The sequence below is a fragment of the Alnus glutinosa genome, chromosome 4 (assembly GCF_958979055.1).
Source record: "Alnus glutinosa chromosome 4, dhAlnGlut1.1, whole genome shotgun sequence".
In the NCBI taxonomy this organism is placed as follows: Eukaryota; Viridiplantae; Streptophyta; class Magnoliopsida; order Fagales; family Betulaceae; genus Alnus; species Alnus glutinosa.
Window position 1 is genome coordinate 6,292,195 of NC_084889.1, and position 24,538 is coordinate 6,316,732.

Here is a 24,538-nt window from a genome sequence, read left to right on the forward strand (position 1 = left end):
AAATATGTGTTATTAGTTGTTCCCATAATGCGTAGTACTAGTTAGATTCGCTAGTGAGGGTAAGGTCCGCTAGAGCTTGGTTTGGAATAGAATTTTCTCAATTTTAAGTAAAATAAAGAGGAACTATTTTGTGGTTAGAATTTAATATTGTTGCATCCATCGGTGTAAATAATGTCACGATTCTGAAAATTTAAATACTGTGACATTAATTACACTATTAGACGCAAGAAAGTTATAATTACACTCATTTCAAGTGAAATGAAAAAAAAAACATTTCTCAATAAATTTTGAGCAAAAAATAACTATGCCCCATTTCAAGAGAAACGGAGTAGATCCTTTGTCCGCTTTGTTCGGTCTGACCTCAACCTTACTGCTAGTGTGGAGTAATGTTACATATCATCCTTGTGTCCCCTTAAAATTGATGTGGCTCTTAAAATCACCATTAAATTTATGATATATCATTATTAAATTTTGATCCAACGATAATTTTAAGAGCAAAGACAATTTTAAAAACAAAAGAAAGACAATTTGATACGTAACATTACTCGTATGCGTGATCTCTGGTTAAGGAGTGAAAATTGAAACATGCTATGAATCTGTCCACTGTGTCCAGCTCCGGCATGTTTCCATAGTTCATAGTTGTACAACCTATGAAACTTATTACAATTCTAGTGTAGACGCAAATCTAAGCCGTCCAATTCCAATCATCTTATCCCCATCATTTTCACAAACACACAAACAGGAATATCAAATATGACATGACACCAGCAAAGCAACACTTCCATCCGAATTTTGTCGTAGACAAATGGATTCGAATCTGATCCGATTATCAGCCCCGTTTACGCTGAAACACACCGTTTTGAACAAATCCCGTAAATCCCATTCTCTCCCTTCATTCCCTAATTTCCCTGCCTCAAGGAACTCTCAGAGGCTAATCAGTTTCAGGCTGGGAACGGGAAGCTCCCGAAACGACGCCGCTTTCGACGACGCCGCTTTCGAGGCCGAGAGGCTCAGACTCGACGCCAAGGCTCGGGAAGCCATGGCCGAGGCTTCGAAGAGAGAGACTAGTAGTACTAGCGAGAATGAAGACGACCCGAAAGCTTGGAAATGGGTGATCCGAAAGAGGATTTGGGATTTGATGGAGGCCCGAAATATTGCACAGAATCCCCGACCCGTTCACCACCGTATCCCCAATTTCGTGGGCGCTGCAACGGCTGCCCAAAAAGTAATTATAATTATTTTTTCTACATTTTTTAATTTATAATTTTGTTATCATTTTCTACTTTGTTGTCGCCTGTCGGTCATTGCAGTTGGGTGGGTTGGAAGAGTTCCGGGTCGCCAAGTGTGTTAAGGTTAACCCGGATTCGCCCCAGAAACAAGTCAGGTTTCTCACACTTTCTGGTTAGTTATTCTTTTTCTCTTTTGATACAAAATTTAGATTGATTGTAATGTAAGCCAATAGCAGCCGTTGATTTTAATGGTAAAATAATACTTTTGAGAGTTATTACAATACCTAAAAACCAATTTATTTCTTTATTTTAAATCTAATCTTAATATTTTTCTTATAACTCTAAAAATTTGGATTTGCAATTTGAAAATGTAATATTTAAAAATAATAATTTTAAAATGTACAATTTAAAAACAAAATTTTTAAAAATGTATTTAAACGTTTGAAAAAATTATAATTTAATTTTTAAAAATAACCTCTTTACCTGTGATGTATCTAAAAAATAACTCAGTAAAAAAAGCTTATGGTGTGCAGGTGGGAGACAGTTGTTAACACCTCAGCCCCGGTTGAGGACAGGGTTTTTCTCTGTCGTTGAATCCCATATGTTACCAACTCCTAGTACAATCAATGAGGCCTGCACCTCTGTCGGGGTTGCCAAGTATGGCCGGCCCATTGGGCTAGATGAAAAGATAAAGGTGGATCTAATCATCATCGGCTCAGTTGCTGTTGACCCAACCACAGGCGCTCGACTTGGCAAGGGTGAGGTAATTTTAAACAAACTACTCTTTGTTACTTGCTGCTATTTGGGATGAAAAATTAACAAGAAAGATAGATTTGATAGGATAATTTAAGGAATCTTAAGCCTCCTTAATTTAAGGTAGTTTAAGGAACCCAAAACCTCCCGATAGACAAACGAAATCGTTTGGTAACTTAACTCTTTGATTCTCTTATTAGCATTTGGCTATAATATTTAAATCTTAATCTTAATTATAATGCTATCAATAACGATAACTTAATTAAAGTACTCTAGTCCCAAAATCCTTCCTATTAGACCCGTTACACTCTTTCACCTCATACGCCTTCGTCACCCCCTCATAGTCAACAAAGCCTACAGGCGACATACTTTGATATTGCAAGTTTGACTTGCTTACACTGAAAATGTAACTGCATTGCATAATCTCGGGCTCGTTTGGTAAAACATTTTAGAGGGTGTTTTTTACTTTTTAGTTGTGACGTAATATAAAGACGAAAGCAGTTTTAAGCGTTTTGTGCGTTGAGTTGCTCATTAATGCTTTTATTTTTGTCATAAAAAGTGTTGCCAAACGCGCTCAGGATATGTGTAATGTAAATGTGTAGGGATTTGCAGAACTTGAGTATGGGATGCTGCGATACATGGGAGCCATTGATGACTCAACGCTAGTTGTGACATCTGGTAGGTGTGGTTTCTCTTGCTCAATTGCTCCCACCCTGACCTCTTCATCAAAAACCTTAAACCACGGGTTTTGATATTCTACTCATATATATTTGCAGTGCATGATTGTCAGTTGGTAGATGATATTCCAGTTGAGAAACTGTTAATCCATGACGTCCCAGTGGACATCATATGCACTCCCACCCAGCTTATTTATACCAGCACATCCATTCCAAAGCCTCAAGGTCGGTGAAAACTCTGCAATTATTCATATCATTTTACCGTCACAATTTCTTCTGAGTACTGGGTTGATCACACTTCTCAAAATAACCACTTATCCCAAAAGCTTAGAAAAATGATATATCTTGAAATGATACAACCTTTTCTATGCTCTTAGAAAAATCCACTTGGCACGTCGTTAAGTCATCACTTATCCCAAAAGCTTAAGCTGATAGAAAGAGGTGAAATTTAATCATTTAATTAATATTTTAACATTCCCCATCACGTGGAATATTTAATTGAAATGGAAGGTAAATTATAGAATTAGGAACCTCTACTATGATACTATATTAAATCATCATTTATCTCAAAAGTTTAAGCTGATAATATATGGTAAATCTAATCATTTAATTGATATTTTAACACTTGTGATGTGACAATCTAGCTAGTCTGGAATTGCATAGACTTTACTTTTCTTGGCTGTAGGGATTTACTGGGACAAGTTGTCACCTGAGAAGCTGGGACAAATTCGAGTACTCAGAGAGCTGAAGAGCAGAATTGAACGAGAGACTGGAGAGAAACTTCCTTGTGGTCCGTCTGAGAAACTGCCCCCCACAGCTCGACGGAAGCCGTAACTTGGGATAGGAAGAACTTAAAAAGAAGCTGAGAAAACATAACTTAACCTCAGAGAAGTGTGAATTTATGTTTGTGCTATTTCAGATGTGATGAATGAGTCACCGTTATTCTAATTCAGTTGTATATACACATTGATTTATATTATTTTTCTCTGAAGAGAATTTGGCTATGGAGAAGTGCTCGTCGTATTTCCATTACGGGCTTTAGTTCTTTTAGTTACTCATCAGGAATAAATAACTGAAAAAAAAAAGTTTGATATTACTGCATATTAAATCTAGGCAACTGTCCTAATCAAGTTTTTTTGGGGAGGTCGGATAGCTGCTTGTTTGGTAACGATTTTGAAAACACTAATGTTTTCAAAACCAAAAAACACATTTTTCTCAAAACTATTAATAAACAAATCAAAACACAAAGTACTTTTTAAAACACTTTTCAAATGTATTAAGACCTATATTAAGCTCGATAATGCTAGGTGTCAGCTTTCTATGCACTGCTACTCTCTCTCTATACTTCAAATTTGGAGGGGGGGGGGGGGGGGGGGGGGGGGGGTTTATGTTGTGTGGTGTTCAGGAATCCTTCGAATTTACAGGAAGCTTTCCAAAAATTATGTTAGGATGGTGCAATTACGTCAGAATGTTGCAGCAGCCCTGAGACATTTGATAACAATATAACTGTGCAGACATGCATGTGCAAGCATGGATACGATGGATACATTCCCATCCGCTCACTCACCCACCCACACACACGGAGAATTAAACCGCTTTTATACCCAAAAAAGAAAAGAAAAAAAGAACAGTTGAGCATTTCATTCTACACAAGCAGATGGTAGAAATACAACATTGAGCGAGTGCGACATACAGACGGTGGCCAGAGCCGCCAGATGACCACAAAATTGCCTACGACCCTATCCCATGAGTCCATCACCAAACATGAGTTTTCTTTGGAAGAGTGGGTGTATTCCGTTAAGGTATTCTATTCTATTCTATAAGTAAGTAATCCCTTATCATGTTAACCTGGAACAAACATCCACATTAACCATCACATTACCAAAAGAGAATATTTTGATGTATGACCAAACAAAACCAAGGATAACACATCAACTACTTTGTACTCCAAACCCAACAAAAGACAAGGTAATTGGAGAATCACCTGTCCTTAATGCCTTTATATTAGTGCGTCCATAGGATTATCTCTACCCAGAGGAGGAATCCTTTCTATAGAAGAAATCACCTGTGGCATTGTCATTCCGACCGAAATTACGATCTCTGCATTATAGGGGAAAAAGAAACCAATGAAGCCACAGAATCATGAATTATTATTAATGTAAACAATTTGTCATAAGCACAACTGAAAAGATATAGACATAAGATATGATAATGCATCATTATCAACCTAATCAGATATCAAATAGAGGGGTCAGTGTGAAATCTACTCAGCCATTTCAGACCACAGAGAAATTAAATGCCATTTTTAGTAGTTACTCTATTTGTCCCCAGAGGCTATTGTCTGGTGTAATGTTAAAAATTTCAGGCTGCCAAGTGCAGGTGCTGGGGACCTACACTGGTTTATCTAAGCCAATTCATATCTTCACAAGAGATTTCCTTAAACCCTCAAAATTCCTGTATTCCATAACTTTTTTTTTTTCCTGGATTTTGGTTTGTATTTATCCTTGTAATTAGAAAATATTTTACTATAGTTTTGCAATTACTCTCGCTGTAGTCTCTTCAACCAAACACCACATTTTGGCAACAAAAAAAAAAACAATTTTTTTTTCTGGGCCAAAAAAAAAAAATCTGAAAATGTAAAAAGAATCCACGTTAAATCAGTTGGTTTTCTATGAATTGCAGACTACATCAAATAGATCCAAATGTGACAGAGAACATCCTTAAACAATTTATCTTCTAGCAAGACCCTTTTTAAGAACATTGCAGACTGTCGAACTTTAATAGAGTTAACAATATTTACCAAGAATAACATCATGGTAAAGAGTATGATTTTTCGACAAAGAAGATAATATAAAGGTGAATTCATATTGTTTCTCAAGATAATTAGTCCACTTGGGAATCTCCTTTTGCTATTGCAACTATAAATAATACCATTTGTTCATGCATGTAAACCATTTTAGATAATATTGAAGCAAGGTACTCTATCCAATTTGCTATTAGCTAATATTCTGCCTATTAACACATAAGCAATTTTAAAGATCAATGAGCACTTTGTTCATAATTCTGATGGTGCTGTTGAAAATAGTAGGATTAATTCCGATGTGACCTTGGTATCAGATGCCATGTCAAAATAGCAGCATTAGGAAAACCCAAAACCCATTTGTAAAGAATGGATTTTGTCATAAGGACAAGAGGCTGACAGAATATAAAGAATGTAAGAATTTTAAGATAGAAGCATAATCTCTATTGAACTTCCATGTGTGAAGAATGGATTTTGCCATAAAAGCGTAATCTCTGTAATATATAATGACTCTCAAAAGACTCCTCATGTTATCAGTTTGAGACATGTTCTCATTTACAATAGCGAGAACACAAATTTTTATTTTGCAAAATACATTATATACAAGGACATCATTGCTATTAACACGAATACAAAATCAAAATGCATGGTAAATGTGCAGAAAGATAAAACATACCTATTCCTTCCCGAATAGACAAATTTGGCCGAATGATCTCTTCAGAATTGACCAGAAAAATATCACCAATATATAGATGGTTTGTTGGGACATAAACACTGCATAGCTCCACATCTCCATCATCCTTCTAGAACCAACCATCAAAAATCAGATCCAAAAAGAACAATTAAATCATGACCATTGAATGCAAAAGTACTTGGTTGTTGCAATTAACAGGCTAGGTCTGAATAGTGGTATGGGCACAAATTTAATTACGGCCAATGAATTATCAATTATTTCCGTGAAACCTTCAAGACATGGCAACTTCTCCAAAACTGTAATCATTCAAGAAAATTTCAAACAAGAAACAACTTCTTAGAAGGCCTGACTCCAAGTTGTTCAACAATAGTGGCTTTGGGTTCCTCCTTTGGTATTAAAGAATCTGTTTAGAACTGTAGAGGTGGGCAACCCATCGACACCAGATTGTTAAATTATTGATTCAAACTCTCATGGATAGTATACTACTCATGGTTAACTTGTCAACTCTTCCTTTTCTTTCTTTTCTTTTCTTTTCATTTTTTTTATCCTTTTACCCTGTTTTTCCTTCTTTACATTTTTCCCCACCCTTTGCTTGGCACGTCATCACCAGTCATTAAGAAAATTTCAAAAACCTTTCATTTCCATATTCATTACTTCCTCATCAAAGGAAAAAGGAGGAGGAAGGGGGGCGGGGGGGAGACTTCCCAACCAATAACCTTTTTAATAATCATATTTGAATGAATTTACTACCTCGACTGTCAAATGATTTCTTTTTACACTTCAAAGTACATATTTTTTTCTACATTTGAGGAGGTGCCCCCACCCCACAAGAAGAGAAAGAACTAATGACTGCATTCAAAGAGAGATCAGGCAATAGAAGTTCCACTAGCTACATTTTCAATTGCATCCAACTGAAACTATTTCTTAAAGCATGTAGCACTGGAACCCTAATAGGTTTCTTTAGTACATTATTAAATGAGAACAAAGAAAATCAGCCAGTTAGGCAGAAGATGGATGTGTTAACATAGATCAAAACTGACTTACATTTGATATTTTAAAGTCCTCCTAAGATGGTTCTCATAACAACTTCAAGCTATCTAGCAAACACATTAAAGAGCTTCTACTAGATTGGACACTCCATTTCTACCTGAAGGATGACAGAGGATGTGATAAAACCAAATGCATATTCACCAACACGTGGATGGCGGATGATTGCAACCTCTTTAAAAGCTGTGGTATTTTGATCTGTGAAAAAAAGAAACATATCATTGATTCTAGCAGCACACTACAAAGTAAATACTGAATCAATTCCATATTAGGCTCCTCCCCTACCACATGTTTGAGGACAGTATTCAGATTAACAAGTATGCTAATCAGGAATAGGTTCGAGTATAAAGCCCACAAAAGAAGACTAACAAGGATATGCAAAGCTATGGAAAAATAGATGTTCTGCTGCCAAGTGAAAACAAGTGATGACAAATAAAAGTGATAATCACTTATGGCAGTGATACAAAGAGATACTGAGATAGACATAGTTTTTTTACTTTGTGGCCATGTAGTCTGCACAGACACAACCAATCCAGCTACATACTTCCGCTGGTAATGTAATTGCTGATCTAAACAAGATAAAAATTTCAAACACTATTCTTTCATTAATATCGAATGGACTTCTCAAAAAGGTCTTTATTTCTTGACAGAAATTCCTCATTGACAGCAAGCAAGAGGTGAAGGTCTGGGTCAATATAATTCTACTACTGGCTTTAGTCACAACACTTACACTCCCCCCCAAAGGTTCTATCCAACAATGTTTCTTGATATACTTGTCTATATCCAAAATATATAGCTCTTCGATTTTGAGCAATCTTTGAGACTACACTATAACAGATGAAGGCACGATCAGAAGCAATAGAACCTTTTTTCCCCTCTGGAATTCCTTATTCAGGAATTGGCCAGGAGTAAACAACAAAACATTGCAAATAACAGCCAATGTATATTTTGTCTGCAATCTCAAGAAAGTAATATTTAACAATTCTTCCCTTGATAGCAATTCAGGATGTGGAAGTTATTCAATATATGGCTGTTGTTACCCTGAGATAATATTGACTACAGTCTCTAAATTCCAAGAATAAATTAAACTTCGGTAATAATGGTCTTAAAACCAATGACAGGCATTACCTGGAGAAATAGCAGTACTAATCTGTTTGGAGGCTGAGTAAAGGTGCTTAACAAAGGGCATTCGTTTTATGAACCATTCTCCAATCAGAAAAACAGTGGCACCCATCCATGATGAAGCAAATATACCGACAAAGAATATGCAAATTAGTGATGTAACAAATCCAAGGCCTGCAAGAACAAGAAGTACTCAATGATGATGCCATACGTCAAGATGTTACATTTTACAGCAAGCAAATCACGATCTAGTAAATGAAACAGAGAATATTATCTAACATAAAGAAGCAGAAAGGAAATGACCCATACCAGGATCATGGGATTTAAAGCACTCTTTCCTAGTACAGGGCCTGATATCTACCACCCAAGTTAAGAAGAAAATAAAAACTTCCCAGCAGATGAAGAGCACAGAACATTACAGATTAACTCGTATGTATTTCCATAATGGCATTGACTTATTAAGAGCAAAATAAAGTAACTCTCACGACTACTTATGATGGCCTCTAGGGGTTTCTTAGAAAAATACTTAGGATTTCCACAACCACAATGTGGATGCACTGGAAATAAAGGTCCACCAAGAAGCAAAAATTGACACTTGAACTTAACTGTCCGCCATGTATTCAAAGTTCTAGTTATGACGTTGATGAAAGGTGCCATATCTTATCAAGTAATAGCACACACTTATCAATGTAGAGCAAATAAGAAGGCGAAAATTTTATAAATGCACATATAATTTTCACTCATTAGGTCATGATTTCAACTGCCTAAAAATGAAACGGGTTGCCGCTGCCACATAACTAGATTCAATTACTTGAAATAACATATCCAATAACCTACCTCTTTGTTATGAAATCTTTAACTGGCTCACTGAACATATGACACTAACATTACTTAGATCATGACTGCAGAACAAAGTGCAAAAAAAGTTTCCCTTCACACCAATTTATATGTCACACCGGCTTACATCTTTTCTTTTTAAACAATGCTATTTAAACGAGTTTTCAGATCTGGCCCCCACCACTAATACTCTTTTCAATACAAAAAATAATATGCTTTTCACAAAACACTTTTTAGAAAACTTCCCTCACCTTCATATAAGAATGTTATAAAAATACATACATTTTTCAGATATGGAGGTTGGCCTATTGACTTACAAAAGAATGGAGGTTAGCCTACACGGGGTGGAGGCCGCCCCTTCACGAGAGGTGTCCACCCCCACAGAGGGTGGTGAGGGTGTGGATTTTCACCCCCACAAAGGGCAAAGCTCCACCCCCTTGTGCAGGTGGACATGGCAGGGGGCCCGCGGGGGGGGGTACCCCTTGCTTATCTCAAGAAGGGGGGGGCGGGAAGGAAGGGAAAATACTCAACCCTTGCGCCTCTTGCGGAGGTGTGGAAGGATTGGGTCTCCACCCTGTAACGACTTACCCACAACAACACAATATTGTCCAGTCCCCTGAACCAGATTTTTTCAGGAAGTCACCCATCTTAGTGCTACTCTCGTAGAAGCACGCTTAACTGTGAGTTCTGATACGTTCATGGCTATTACGGCTTTAAAACGTGTTGTGTCAAGAATGATGCGAATATATATATAAGCACATCTCAATTCTCATACTCAGGTGATGTGGGTCGTTACAAATGGTATTAGAGCCATTGCTCAGCCTTAGATGGGGGGAGCGTGCACAAGCCCATGAAGGTCGCCAACGGGCATTCGCTGAGACGCCAAAAATTAGGTAATCTCATGAGGGTCGCCAGCGGGAACACTGGGTCCCAAGAAGGAGTAATTGTGACATTCCACATCGCATATCGCACTAACGGCTCCATAAGAAGTCTAAAAGGGGGGGGGGGGGGGGGTGTGGAGGTGGAGACCCACCCCCTTGCGTGCCCCTTGTGGAGGGAGACACTGGAGGGGGGAAGGGCCCCTTGGTGAAGGGGTGGCGACCTCACCCGAGGAGGCTAGCCTCCAGCAGGTCCTTTCTTTCTTTTTTATTTTTAATGTTTTGAAAAATTAAATCAAAACAATTTTAAGTTTTTTACATTTCAAAAACACTTTTATATTATCGAAACAAGTTTTCAATGTGGTTTTATAGACAATACTTATCAATTTTCACTTTGTTATAATTCAAAACACAAAACTGAAAACACTTTCGAAAATTTTACTAGACGGGCCCACTTTGTTTATCAATTATTAGATATGGCTTTCAGAGTTGTTTAATATTGTCGATATAACCTTGCTCTTTTCCCTTTCTTTTTTTTTCCCGCTATAAATCATTCTTCATCCTTTTTTTACCCGTGCCAAAAATTCAATATCAACTTTAACTAGTAAGAGCATTCTTAGTAGCCTCCCAAAAATAGCTAAAATGTGAGCTAATTTGATGAAAACTATAAAAAACCACTCCCAGCAGCCTCACCACTTTAACCAAAAAGTTTCGGTGAGTGAAAATACTCACTAGTTTTGATGAGTAATATTCACTCACCAACTCTCTCACAAATTTTGTTTCTCCTTTCTCTCTCACATGATCACAGCACACTTTTTTCCTTTCTTCTCCCATCTTTCATCTCTCTCACACGATGATGTCCTTATTTCATGGACATGAATGTTTCTTTGTTCCTGACATAAACTTTGTGGTTCTTTAATTTATCTTTTCTTTCGTTCTTTTTTGAATTTGGTTGAGAAGCAAATGAAAACTTCTGTGAATTTCGTAGCAATGATCTAATCTCAAGATGAAGATGTATGGTACCTTGTTGTATAAAAAGATTAAATAGAGAAAGAATAAAGAAATCTAAAAAAGTATTATTTAAATGGAACAGTGATAGTGAATAGTTAAAATGGTTGCTGGAAAATTTTTAAAAAAGTAGCTCACCAGAATAGAGAAAAGTGGTTTTTAGCTACTTTAGTGAGTAAAATTTGGTGAGGCTACTAGAAATGCTCTAAGAGACCTCCAAAAAATAACACAGCAAGGACACTTCTTGTAGCATTTTCTATTATTTCACACTCAAAAACTTCGTTCCTTTTTTTTTGGTTTCCTCTAGAAATGTCTAGCTAAAAACAGAAAACAAGTTAAAAAATCAAGAAACAAAAATTGAGAATTGGGGGCTTTAGACTCTTACCAAATATGTCAATGCCAAGGCTCTCATATACTGGACTGAAGAAACCATCAAAGAACTGAATAAACCACCATGTGATGAGGAACGTAACCGCCACAGGAAACAGAACCACACTACATTTTCACCATTCAAACACCAAATCTTGCTCAGATAGAATACCAACATACGTATATATTTCTATATTAGAACCAAAAAAAAAATAAAAGAGTAAACAAAACATTCGGTTATTACGCTTATTACCATCCAGTCATGAACTTCTTTGAGACCCAACTCTGGAGAACAGCATAGCAAGCCTGACCAAATATGAATAATACTATAAATTAAAAAGCTTTATAATAGAAATAACTACCAGCTCAGAATGGAACAGTGAATAGAGTAAGCAAATTTTGAAAAATAGCTGAGAGGTGCGTACAAGATCCATTCGAATTGGGGGAGTTTTTGCTAAAGTGACGGCGGGTCTTAATTTACAAAGGGTAACTGACCTTGCGAGTGGAGGAATTGGGGGAGTTTGGAGGAGACTTTGCGACGTCGTCGTCCGGATCGGATAGTTGATTCAGTGGACTCGACGTGGATTCTTGTTTATCTGCCATTCTTTCGCTTTGGATTGCGCTTGAAGAAATCAGAGAGAGAGAGAGAGAGAGAGTAAAAGTTTGTAATTAACTACCAAGTCTTCTTTCCCTCTTCTGAGTCTTCTCCTGGTTACTTGCACGCGGTGATGTTCGTTGGGTGGAAAGGAAGTGAACGTGCAAGACTGCCTCTGTTTGGCCGCACAGAAAATTATGTGATAGACGCGTATTAGGATAATCCTGCTCCAGGATACCTTCGTATGGCTCGTATACCTTCGAAATAGATCATCTTTATCCATTTTACTACAGTTAACTATATGAAAATTTACTGTAGTATATATATATATATATATATAAATAAATTCTTTTCTTTTTCCTCTTTTCCCCTCTCTTACTCCCTCTCCCTCAATTTTTACGATAAAAAATAATATTTTTAAAAAAGTAAAAAATATGATAAATAATTTGTTGAAATTTGTATTAAAAAATCGATAGTTAAAATAAAAAAAATATATATTTTGAAGGGCTAAAATAATAATTACTCTTAGGATGCTCTAAGTCAAGTCCCAAAAACTGCCTATATATGCAACAACTACACAGTCACATACAGTAACTCTCTCTCTCTCTCTCTCTATATATATATATATATATAAACTCATTTCTTAACATTACTAAACAATTTTATTCACTTTTATCTCACAAACATTTCACCTATATATCACATCAATTAATTCTTAAAAAAAAAAAAATCAAAGCTTCTTTTTTCACTTTATCAAATAGCTTTCTTTCACTTTTTTGTTAAAAATATTCAAAAATTTTTTGCACCTTTACTTCACATCAATCAATTTTTATTATTATTCAAGAAAAAAAAAAAGAGAATGTTTTGCCAAACACAAATGAATCCTAAATTTTGGCCCAATTCTTGTTTTTGATGATTAATTCAACTTATATATATATATATGTATAGGGCTGAATTGGTAATGGTTTTTTGAAAGAAGTTTTTCAGTTTTTAGTTGCAATGTAACGTAAAAGTAAAAATAGTTTTTGCATGAATTTTGGTATGAGCAATTAGGAAACGGGCGGATATTTTGTCCCTCATGTGTCCAAACCAAAGTAATTATGGAAATTACTCTTTTGTGCCCCACAAAAAATAAGAATGACAAAGAGTGACTTAAAAGGATTACTCTCGCCCAAACCCACCAACTACCTTGTCTCATATATAACCGCACACAGCCAACTCTCAGCGGGAAACTTCAAATACCAAACCAAGTTAAAAGAATTAACCTTAAAAGATAACCAAGTTACTCTGATTGATTCAAATTCAAAGTTCCAAAGCCTTGCTCTTCCTTCCCTTGCACTCTTCTTTTTTTTTGTTTTGTTTGAATCTTCCCTTGCAATCTTCTTCCTTCCCAAATTTCCACACCACTCTTTTTCTCTCTATAAATTCTCTATTTGATTCCTTCAGCCCATGTCTCCTACGTGTTCGACGAAAGTCCCTACTGGCCCATCAAACAAATTGCTAAATCCTTCTTTATTCTCGAAGTCCCTTTTTGCGGTTACAAAATGTACGTGGCCAAAAGAGACGGGCGCCAAGAGCCGGTGCGCTTCGACAAAATCAAGGCCCGGCTAAAGAAGCTGAGTTACGGGCTCAGCGTCGAGCATTGCGACCCCGTTCTTGTCGCGCAGAAGGTCTGTGCTGGCCTCTTCAAGGGTATCACCACCATCCAAGTTGATGAATTGGCTACGGAGACTGCGGCCGCCATGACCACGAACCACCCAGATTATGCCTTGGTTGGTATTTGTGATTAGTTAAGCTGTATGGGTTTCTTGATTCCTTGAATATTGGAGTATCATGGTTAATTTGATAATTATAAATGTGGTTTATGAATTTTACACGCTCATTTTTCTGTTTGCGGCTGAGTTTGGTACTTGGACTATAATTGGTTTGGTTTAAATTTGAATATTTTCGTTTGGTTCCTTGAAAATGTGATACAGTTGGCTGCAAGAATCGCAGTTTCGAATCTGCATAAGAATACAAAGAAGTCATTTTCAGAGACGTGAGTATCCTACACAACTGACTTTTGTTTAGATTGTGTAATTTGATATGACTGATTCCAGTTTTGAAGATTCTGACAGTTTTGGATTTGAGCAATGCTATGTAGCGAAATGAAGTGATTTTGTGTGCATGGTTGATGCAGGATAAAAGTCATGTACAATTATTTTGATAAGAGGTCTGGGCAGAAGGCTTCTCTTGTTGCTGATGATGTCTATGAAATAATCATGAAGGTACTTACACACGGATACAAACTCCAGAATGATTCCTCGGCTTTATGCTCAAAGTATAGAGTCATGACCTGTCAACTATCAATATTACTTATTGGCATGTACTTTGTAACCAAGTTAGTTTTGTTTCGCTTCTTCTTCTTCTTCTTTTTAAATTATTTTAGTATTTTATTACTTTGACAAGTTTCTGAAACTCAACTTAGTCAACTAAGCATACATCCCACCTATTTTCACAAGATTCGGTATCATAATTTTTTTTTTTTGACTATATTCTAACTGCATGGGTGCCCTTTTATATACTCTTCATATTGTAGGAAAAGAGTGAAACCAATAGGTGTTTGGATGAAAAGTTCTAAGTATGCTGTTTTCTAAGATCCTTATCTCATATCGTTGAGGAATGTATCTATTGAATTCTATATATATATATATTTTTTTGTTTCAGAATGCTGCACGTCTGGACAGTGAGATAATATATCACAGAGATTTTGACTATGATTATTTTGGCTTCAAAACCCTTGAGAGGTCGTATCTTTTAAAGGTTGATGGGAAGGTTATGGAAAGGCCGCAGCACATGTTAATGAGGGTTGCTGTTGGCATCCACAAAGATGACATTGACTCTGTTCTGAAGACATACCATTTGATGTCTCAGCGCTGGTTCACTCATGCCACCCTTACCCTTTTTAGTGCAGGAACTCCACAGCCCCAAGTACTATTGTGCAGTTTCATTGTTCCTCCATGTTTTAATTGTGATGCTCATTTTTTCTGACAACATACTCGTGTCATATCCTTTGTTACTTACTTCCTTCTTCTTCTTCTCTTTTTTTTTTTTCCTTTTATGATTTGGCAGTTGAGTAGCTGCTTTCTTGTGTGCATGAAAGATGATAGCATTGAGGGAATATTTGATACCTTGAAGGAGTGTGCTGTTATCAGCAAATCAGCTGGAGGAATTGGTCTCTCTGTTCATAATATCCGTGCAGCAGGTAGCTACATTCGTGGGACAAATGGGACTTCCAATGGCATTATTCCTATGCTTCAAGTGTTTAATGACACTGCTCGTTATGTTGATCAAGGGGGAGGCAAGAGAAAGGGTAATTTTGCAAGGCCTTACCAAAAAGACACTGACACACTTGGCCCACACCGTGTAATTTCAATATGATCAATTTTGTGCCATTTCTTCAGGTGCTGTCACTATATATTTGGAGCCATGGCATGCTGATGTCTTTGAGTTTCTAGATCTTAGAAAAAATCATGGAAAGGTACTTTTGGAGGGGTTCAGGAGCTTTATTATTTTCAAACAAATAAAGTGCTTCCTTAAATTTACAAAAGCATCCTAATTTAGGCTGTGACTTATGTTGGTTTACACAAAATTAATCCCCCTCCCCCTCCCCCCCCCCCCCCCTCTCTCTCTCTAAACTATTGATGTTTTCTTATTTCTTCCTCACAATTATAATTTTACTGTGTCTGCAGGAAGAGCATCGTGCTCGAGATCTTTTTTATGCTCTTTGGATACCTGATCTTTTTATGGAAAGAGTCCTAGGTGATGGGCATTGGTCTTTGTTTTGCCCAAATGAGGCTCCTGGTTTGGCTGATTATTGGGGAGAAGATTTTGAAAAGTTGTACACCCTATACGAAAAGGAGGTAAATTTGATCATCTACCTTAATAATACAGCATATAGATGCCTTTGCTTTGGAAGCGACAACCAGATCATTTTTTTTTGTGGACTCAGGGAAGGGAAAAGAAGGTCATATCTGCTAGGAAACTCTGGTTTGAAATTTTACATTCCCAGATCGAAACTGGAACTCCTTTTATGCTTTTCAAGGTGCATAACAAACACAAACATCTCATTATTTGACAATATTTTGCTTTGGTTTCTTGATTCTTTTTTTTTTGTCCCCTCCAGGATTCTTGTAATAGGAAAAGTAACCAACAGAATCTGGGCACCATCAAGTCCTCAAATCTCTGCACTGAGATTATTGAGTTCTCAAGTCCGACTGAAACTGCAGTTTGCAATTTAGCATCCATTGCTTTACCACGATATGTCAGGGAAAAGGTGGGTCTTTCAAATTTCGTTTATCATCATTCCAAGTAACATTGTTCCCCTTTCAATAATATGTTAATCAACACGTTTTGCTTGCTTGGCGTAGGGGGCTCCTGTCGAGTCACACTCATCTAAGCTGGTTGGTAGTAGAGATTCGAAGAACCGATATTTTGATTTTGACAAACTTGCAGAGGTTTGTTTTTTAACAAACAAATCCACCCACAAGCCTGTGTCTATCTTAAGCACACTTGTATAAAAGCTATATGTGGAAATTTGTATGTGGTTACCCATACTGTATTTGTTGTCTTCATACAAACCGATCAATATATTGTATCTCAGGAATTCAATTTTTAATTTGTTTTTTCTCCATGTGTTTCTCTGACAGGTTACTAGAGTAGTTACTGCAAATCTCAACAAAATAATTGATATAAATTACTACCCTGTTGAAACTGCGAAAAGGTCAAATTTACAAAACAGGCCAATTGGCATCGGAGCTCAGGGTCTTGCTGATACCTTCATCCTACTTGGCATGGCATTTGATTCACCAGAGGTATGAGCTCAAATCTGCCATGCTTTTTTTGGTCATTTTAAGGTGTTCCAGTAGATTTAGTATGGCGGCTTGTATTGCAGGCCCTACAGTTGAACAAAGACATATTTGAAACCATATACTACCATGCACTGAAAGCTTCTTCTGAGTTGGCTTCAAAAGATGGCCCTTATGAGACGTACCATGGGAGTCCTCTGAGCAAGGTATTTGTACAATTCTGCCCAACATCTTTCCTCATTTCTTGGAAACCTAGGAAGCAGAGAGGGTTGGTGGGGTGGGGGAAGGGTATTTGACTTCTCCCCAACCATTTTACATAAGATGTCATGTTGCCAGATTGTTGTACCAAGAGGATGTGTGCTGCTATGCTTTTGTGGTGCATATGTTGGCATGATTCATCCTCATTTTGGGCCAAAATGGACATTTTTACCTGAATGATCCCTCTTTCCTTATAAATAAATTGAAACATTTAGAGAATTGCAATCTTTTTGTTGGTTAGGTGGGATTATGTCATACTCTCAACTGATAATTAAAATGGTTCTTTCTCCTCTCTTTTTTTTTTTTTTCCTCTCTCTTATTTCTGTTTATCTTTTAAGATTCTAGCAAATTGCCGACAGCATGGAATTTTGCAAACCTTGCTTGCAGCTTATCGAATGTGGTGTGCCTGCAGAGACAATTTCGAGCTATAACAACCTTTCTTTCCTTTCCTTTAGGGAATTCTTCAGGTAGACATGTGGGGTGTAACACCATCAGATCGATGGGATTGGGCTGCTATTAGGGAAATGATCTCGAAAAATGGAGTAAGAAATTCCCTTCTTGTAGCACCTATGCCCACTGCTACAACCAGCCAAATTCTCGGTAACAATGAGTGTTTTGAGCCTTATACCTCCAACATATATACTCGCAGAGTTTTAAGGTATGGTTTTCCTTAATTTACAGCTTCCTCTAAACTCAGCCAGTCTCTGCCAGCTAAACCTTTTTTTCCTCTCAGTGGTGAATTTATTGTAGTGAACAAACACCTCCTTCATGATCTAACAGAAATGGGTCTTTGGTCTCATGCTCTTAAGAACAAGATAATATATGAGAATGGCTCAGTTTCGAAGATTCCTGAGATTCCTGAGGATCTGAAAGCTATTTACAAGTATTAAATATTTTCTTTTTGTTTATGCTTTTAACTGCTTTGCTAAAATCTTGATCTGGTGCTAAGGAAGTGTCGCTTCATAATATCAGGACTGTGTGGGAAATTAAGCAAAAGACGTTGGTTAACATGGCTGTTGATCGTGGATGCTACATTGATCAGAGTCAGAGTCTGAATATTTACATGGACCAACCAGATACTGGGAAGCTAACTTCCCTGCATTTTCATGCTTGGTCTAAGGTATCAACTCCTATGCAATGTTTGTAAGTCAAATATAATACATCTCTCTTGGTCTTACGAATCTGCCCTAATTTAGCAATTCTAGTTTCCCATGTTCATCCTTAGATCGGAAGTGTTTATAATCATTGATTATTTAATTTATTACTATTAACTATTGTTTTATTTTTCCGCACACACAAGGGTCTGAAAACGGGAATGTATTATCTGAGAACACGTGCTGCAGCTGATGCTATCAAATTCACCGTTGATACCTCTGCTTTAAACAATGTAATTTATACTTATGTTGGTTATCAAAGTTGGGATGATCCATCATCTGAAATGGGGCCATCACAAGAAGAGAAGTTATCACCAGTTTGGTATTAATAAACTGAAACAACTGTCGCATGATATTCTCAAATAGTTTCATAATCTATAGTGATGGCTCCATTTATTGTGGTGGTTCCATTCCAGAGATGGAGATATATTGGGAGCGGGAAGGAATTTTTCTTCATGGCACTTCCATTAGTGCCCTTTTTATTTAACTCTTCTGCTTTTAATGTGGTGAAACAGGAGAATCCTAAAATGATGGACGATGATAGTAAGGCTGAGATGGCACAGGTAGTGTGTTCATTGCAGAATCGAGAAGAGTGCATGGCTTGTGGGAGTTAAGTTGTCTTGTAACAAATATTTGAATAATGTTCTTTCTGATGAGAAGTGGGGGCAATGCTTTTACGGGAATCGTCTTAGGGCAAAATGGAAATGAAGAAGTTTTTAATGGCGTAAGAGTGGAGTGCAGTTTAGACTTGAACCATCCTCATCCTAAGTGGATTCTGTTTTTGCTTTGAGCTTTTAACTGGCTCCTGTGAATTTGCAGTTACCTCTTTGTAGCACTTAGTCTTTTCTAATAGGGGTTTAGAATTTGAGAATTGCAAGAACAAAGCATGTATATGGAAGGCATTTGCCAAAAAGTGCATATGAAAGGCATGTTCTATATTTCTGATAGTTGCCAAGAGACTACGATTGATTTCTCTTTTCTTGTTGGATGTGGGGCTGACAATTTTTTACATGATCCGTAAACTTGACACGAACGCAACAGGAAATTAGCGGGTTAGACGAATGTGTCTAACCCGTTTAATTAAATGAGTTGAGTTAGGGTTGACCTATATAATCTTATACTCATACCTCGACACGCGACATTTAAGGCTGATAATTTTTAACACGACTCACAAATTTAACACGAATCGAACACGAAATTAGTAAGTTAGGATTAAGGGGTTTGGCCCGTTTAATTAAATGGATCGAGTTATGGTTGACTTACATATCTAACTCTGGCCTTCTTCTTGGCCAGAGAGCCGAGACTCATATGGACTGGACCAAATTTTTGGTCCATACCCTGTAATTTTAGGATCTTTTTGCACTGTACTGGTTGGTTTCTTTGGGTGTTTGTTATGTTATTCACCCATTTTTTTGTGTTTGATATTGTTGTAGTTTTCCTTCCTCTTTCTCCCTTTGTACTTGCTTTTTTTTTTTGTTGAAAAAAAGGCTTGTGCTAAAATTGCAATATGTTCTACTAAATTGGATGATCCTTATCTGGTTGGGAATCAACAGACACAAACCCCAAAACCTAATTTCCTGAACACTAGAATCTCCCTTTGACATCCTACATCAAAGTTACGTCAGTTTTTAAGTATTATTGTCAATGAATAGGGCTTCTTTTTATTGGCCTTTATAAGAGTTTTCCTAGTAAATATATCTAACCTTGATAAGTGCTGCAAATTTGAAGGATGAGAAGGTCTGAGTCACCCACCTACCAAAAGGAGGTCAAATTTGAATGGGTACAACACCCCCTCACATGGGGTGGGCCCCACACATTGGGGGCCACCCCATGTGAGGGGGTGTTGTACCCCTGCTGTACCTGTGGTGTACTAATAGCATTTCTGGTGTATATATATACACATATTGGTTTGAAAGTTAATGACAGTGGACCTGTCACTTGAGTTAGATATGTAAGAATGACTTTGACATGACCTGAATTGTGACAAGTTGCAAATCTTGGTCGACAGAGTCTTTGGTTATCCATTAGGAAAAGAATATTTGTACACATTGTATGCATATTTACAATGAGAATGAGATCCATGCATATAAACTTCATCCTACATGGATCTTACACAGTGCCGGAGGAAGAGGGCGGTAGGGACCATTCCCCCACCCCCAATTTCTTGATGAAAAAAAAATATTCCATCCAAATCCTGAGTAATTTTCAGCACTAAATTGTTAATTATTTTAGTTCCCATATTATCCTTTACTTTGTAGGAGAAAGGAAAAGCTGATGACAAATCTCATGGAAACTCATGACTAGAGCAATAAGCGAGCAGAACTACTCATGAACATGCTCGGGTCAATGGGCTAAAAATATATATTTTTTTTTTCAGAGCCATGTCATCTAGGTAAAGCCTTGCAAGAACGCCGAGAAGCACACAATTAATTCATCAAACTGAAATTTCTCAATTTCAGTACAAAAACTGAGATTTTTTTTTTTTTTTCATTTTTCTAAATCTTTGGACTACAATTTTCTTTACTTTTTTTGTTTAAAAAAAAAAAAAAACTCTGTATTGAAATATATATATATATTTCATACTTTAACCCCTAGTTAAAAAAAAAATGGCCCACTCCCATTAAAATGTCTGGCTCCGTCTCTAGTCGCACATGCATGAGCTTCACACCCATTGTGTGTACAAGATGGGTGTGTGCAAATAACACAACTCTATTCATTAAACAAATAACACAACTCTATTCATTAAACTAAAATGTGATGTAATTTGTTTTTAATTAAGGTTGAGTTAATGATTAGAAACTGCAATGATAGATAACAAGATGAGTATTAAACGGGGGGGAATGAGTTGATGATAGAAAAATTGGTCATTTTTTCTTCATGATTCTGGCTCGGAGCCATGTTATCCAAGTCAGTCATATGTGAATACGTATGTGGATAATAATCTTATCAGCAGCTATAGAAGTGGATTAAATCATTGCTTAGATTGGTTCCTGCTTTTCAATTGGGTTTAAAACTGGGCCCAAAAGGTTAATTAAATAGCTTCTAAAGTGAGAAGCTGCTTGGACTCTTAAAAGTCTCTTAAGCATGATTTCAATTAAGATAATTATCAAGTCACCTCCAATGAGAGAAGAAACTATACATATAAGTGTAGGGGACAAAACTAATAAAAAATTAAAAGGGTAAAAAATTAATTTTAGAGGGGATATTTCATTAAAAATAAATAAAAATAAATTAGGAGGCAAATTTTAAATTTTGGAGGGGCTAATGCTTAGTTTGAACTTGGCCTAATTAATGCTAAAATTAACTTAAGCTAAACATATTCCTTAATGTTTTTAATCATTATTTTTCAACTCTATATCTTTAATTTTGCCTCCAGAGACCAAAATCCCGGCTCCGCCTATGCTTAGAAGTGCCCAATTAGTGGATTTATCAATATATTCGTGATTCTTCTTTCTTCTTATATAATTATTTTTTTTTCCTTTTTTTTATTAGTATAATTGTTTTTCAAATCTTGATTATATTATATTATCGCAGCATCTGATCGATTAATGTCATGCCGAAGTTCATTTAATTTGTTGCTTTTGGAAAAAGCATAAAAATGTGTGCAATTCATTGTTTTTATGTCATCCTAATATTCCTTCTGACTTTGAATTGTCATGTACGTAAACGAACCACAATGGACACATTCGATCAGTTTCGTGGAAATCTCCTTTATTCCTGTTGGTCCAAGGAAATGATTCTTTAATTTTTAGTCCTCTTTTCTAGACGTTCAATGAACAGTTGAACTGATCATCTTTGGTCTAAATTCATTGTTTCATTCTCATATTTAATTCTTGGCTTTATAAATTGGGAATTATATATGTGACCAAAGAGTATTCAAATTCTAGATATGTTTAATGCATATGCTAGAAAAATGAGGACCATGTGGTGTGGGGTTATTTTTAGTACGATTTAGAATTATTCAAGAATTCTATTGGAAGATGGTAGGAAGTATTTGCACATGCATGCTGTAGAAATAAAATTAAAATTCTATGGGCGTTGAGTTATTTCATCTTATTGCTGTGGGTACTTTAAGGTTTGATGGTTTTTGTTGAAGATGCGAAAGGGATGAAAAAGCCGAAGAAAAATATTAACAAGGGATAGGACTTATGTTACGCATGATAAACATTTAACACTTTTGAAATAATTAATCATAATTCGGCTCATTTAATTAAACGAGTCAAACCCTTTAATTCTAATATTTTAATTTTGTGTTGAGTTCGTGTCGAGTTTGCGGGTCATATCAAAAATTATCTGCCATGATGTTGTGTATCAGGTTCGGACAGTGTCGAAGTTTGGATATATATAAAACTATATAAGTTAACATTAACCCGGCTTGTTTAATTAAATGGGTCAGACTTCTTAATCTTAACCCTTTAATTTTGTGTTTGGTTCGTATTGAATTTACATGTCGTGTTAAAAATTGTCAATCTTAATTCTCATTTCCTCACAGACTAATTCTCATTTCCTTATAGACAATGACAATGGCTATTCCAAAACTTTTTCATTCCATATATATCTTTTTTTTCAATAAAAAACAAGTCATTTTCTTAATAAAATAATCATTTCATACACCAAACATAACCTAATTAATCGTCTCTTTACGCAATCTATTTATTCTTATTCCTTGTACTCGTAATCTTAGCTAGGCTAGGTAGGTTAAGTTGGGTTCTACCTAATTATCATCTTTTATGTAATTTGAAAAGCCTCAATCAACACTGCTTACACCCCGACTTTAAAGATTGTACGTTAAATAGCTCAGTACTCACAAATAAATAATTAAGGAATTATCATCCATTTAATTTGAATAATATCTATTTTATAGTTATATTTTAAAGATATTGTATTTAACAATATACAAAATGTTAATGTCAACACTTTTTTTTAAAAAATTTAAATATTGTAATATTATGTAAAACAAATTTTAAATTCTGATAATAAAATTGATACTATCGAACAGTCCGTTATATATCATTATAGTTACATAGACCATAACAAACAAATTGTTTCATAAATGGGATGTCTTTTACATTAATGAAACAGACATAATAATTATCAGATAGTGATGCAGTGAACGATGGACAACTATCAAATCCTTAGATTTTTCTTTTTTTTTAAAAAAATTAATTCAAAAATTAGTTGAAATTATCACCTAAGCACTGTGAAATGAGAAATGAGAAATAATACACATATATTTCCTAAACAACTTTTTTTACATCAATCTCCATACAACCAAGTTTTAAATCTACTATTAAATTTGTGATATCTTATATTGAGACAAGAGTTACGAGAACTTAAGAAACAAGAGTTACAAGCATTCAAAAAACAAAAATTATAAGAAAATAAATTAGATTTATTGTTATTAATGTAAAAGTAGAAAGAGACTTATAACATTCAGACTCTTTTTGTATAAATAAAATTTTATATACAATTAAATAAATCAAGGAGATATGTAAAAAAAAAAAAAAAAAAAAAAAAAAGCTTTGACGTGAGCAAAGTACAATATATTTGTGAGGAAAAACAAGAATATTCACCGTTGGTAGCCAACTACGTACGTACGTGAGTAAACCACATTAACGTTTTCAGAGTACGTACTAGAAGCTTTATAGATGCAGCGTACGTAGAGCTAGCATGCATAGGTAGAACTTTTTCTGATAATTAATTCTATTCTATCTCTATCTATAAGAGTTCCACATCTCATCATGTAACTGGATTCTATCCTTTTTGCTGATTGAGTCTATCTACAACTCTTTAAATAAACTTATTTACAAGTTAATTAAATTTGCTCTTTATGAGTGGCCATTTGAGTTGAGTCCCCCATTATAATAACAACAATAATGATGACGGTGATGACGTACAATGCCATACAAACCACTGGAAGTGGAAGGCGAGAGAGTAAAGCTATATACATTTTTACTTTTTCACGTGTTAAAATTTAATAAAATTTCATTTTAAATTTAATGGTAGTTTTAAAAATCACATAAGAGAGTGTAAAAATAAATGTGGAGAAGTGTTAGTGTGTATAGTATTACCGAAGGCGAGAAGTTGCATAAATAATTTACGAGAAATTATATTTATATATCCCCTCCATCTACTAACTAATTTGTAACATCTCTCTCAATCTTTCAATTTGTTCAACTTTTCTTTCAAACTTACCATTGAGATTGTAGTATTCCTGGTCCATCTATTAGGAAATTCTATTAACTTGGACGATAAACGCAATCACGTGAC

The 24,538-nt window shown here is 35.8% G+C and overlaps 3 protein-coding genes across 6 annotated transcripts; 2 read left to right on the plus strand and 1 right to left on the minus strand.

Annotated features, from left to right (window-relative positions):
- The first annotated feature begins 692 nt into the window (after positions 1-692).
- LOC133865888 (5-formyltetrahydrofolate cyclo-ligase-like protein COG0212) lies at positions 693-3,663 on the plus strand. The gene is made up of 6 exons (XM_062302398.1): positions 693-1,225; positions 1,311-1,401; positions 1,763-1,992; positions 2,585-2,660; positions 2,759-2,884; positions 3,345-3,663. Exons 1-6 carry the CDS (start codon positions 806-808, stop codon positions 3,491-3,493), a joined length of 1,092 nt encoding a protein of 363 aa, XP_062158382.1. The 5' UTR covers positions 693-805; the 3' UTR covers positions 3,494-3,663.
- LOC133865889 (protein LIKE COV 2-like) lies at positions 3,183-12,173 on the minus strand. 4 transcript variants are annotated; one of them, XM_062302401.1, is made up of 8 exons: positions 11,910-12,173; positions 11,668-11,720; positions 11,431-11,540; positions 8,329-8,496; positions 7,301-7,398; positions 6,136-6,262; positions 4,644-4,759; positions 3,183-3,521 (listed from the first exon to the last, which is right to left on the minus strand). In XM_062302401.1, exons 1-7 carry the CDS (start codon positions 12,015-12,017, stop codon positions 4,659-4,661), a joined length of 765 nt encoding a protein of 254 aa, XP_062158385.1. In that variant the 5' UTR covers positions 12,018-12,173; the 3' UTR covers positions 3,183-3,521; positions 4,644-4,658. The 4 variants fall into 4 exon arrangements, with proteins under 4 accessions (XP_062158385.1, XP_062158384.1, XP_062158386.1 ...); XM_062302400.1 differs by lacking the exon at positions 3,183-3,521 and adding an exon at positions 4,244-4,507 and having other exon boundaries at positions 11,910-12,172; XM_062302402.1 differs by lacking the exon at positions 3,183-3,521 and having other exon boundaries at positions 4,244-4,759; positions 6,136-6,259.
- Positions 12,174-13,143: 970 nt separating this feature from the next.
- LOC133867349 (ribonucleoside-diphosphate reductase large subunit-like) lies at positions 13,144-19,215 on the plus strand. The gene is made up of 17 exons (XM_062304085.1): positions 13,144-13,781; positions 13,986-14,047; positions 14,189-14,276; positions 14,716-14,979; positions 15,121-15,361; positions 15,453-15,529; positions 15,741-15,911; positions 16,001-16,093; positions 16,175-16,324; positions 16,419-16,505; positions 16,698-16,862; positions 16,943-17,062; positions 17,570-17,772; positions 17,848-17,997; positions 18,087-18,234; positions 18,415-18,501; positions 18,784-19,215. Exons 1-17 carry the CDS (start codon positions 13,554-13,556, stop codon positions 18,880-18,882), a joined length of 2,433 nt encoding a protein of 810 aa, XP_062160069.1. The 5' UTR covers positions 13,144-13,553; the 3' UTR covers positions 18,883-19,215.
- Positions 19,216-24,538: the final 5,323 nt, after the last annotated feature.

Coding starts and splice junctions, on each gene's coding strand:
- LOC133865889 (XM_062302401.1), bottom strand. CDS start 12,017: ATGGCAGATAAACAAGAATCCACGTCGAGTCCACTGAATCAACTATCC. Junction 8,497..11,430: donor CCTTGGCATTGACATATTTG/GTAAGAGTCTAA, acceptor TTGTTCTTGCAG/GCCTTGGATTTGTTACATCA. Junction 6,263..7,300: donor CATCCTCTGTCATCCTTCAG/GTAGAAATGGAG, acceptor GGTTGGTTCTAG/AAGGATGATGGAGATGTGGA.
- LOC133867349 (XM_062304085.1), top strand. CDS start 13,554: ATGTACGTGGCCAAAAGAGACGGGCGCCAAGAGCCGGTGCGCTTCGAC. Junction 16,506..16,697: donor ATTTTGACAAACTTGCAGAG/GTTTGTTTTTTA, acceptor TTTCTCTGACAG/GTTACTAGAGTAGTTACTGC. Junction 16,863..16,942: donor TGGCATTTGATTCACCAGAG/GTATGAGCTCAA, acceptor CTTGTATTGCAG/GCCCTACAGTTGAACAAAGA.
- LOC133865888 (XM_062302398.1), top strand. CDS start 806: ATGGATTCGAATCTGATCCGATTATCAGCCCCGTTTACGCTGAAACAC. Junction 2,661..2,758: donor AACGCTAGTTGTGACATCTG/GTAGGTGTGGTT, acceptor ATATATTTGCAG/TGCATGATTGTCAGTTGGTA. Junction 2,885..3,344: donor ATCCATTCCAAAGCCTCAAG/GTCGGTGAAAAC, acceptor TCTTGGCTGTAG/GGATTTACTGGGACAAGTTG.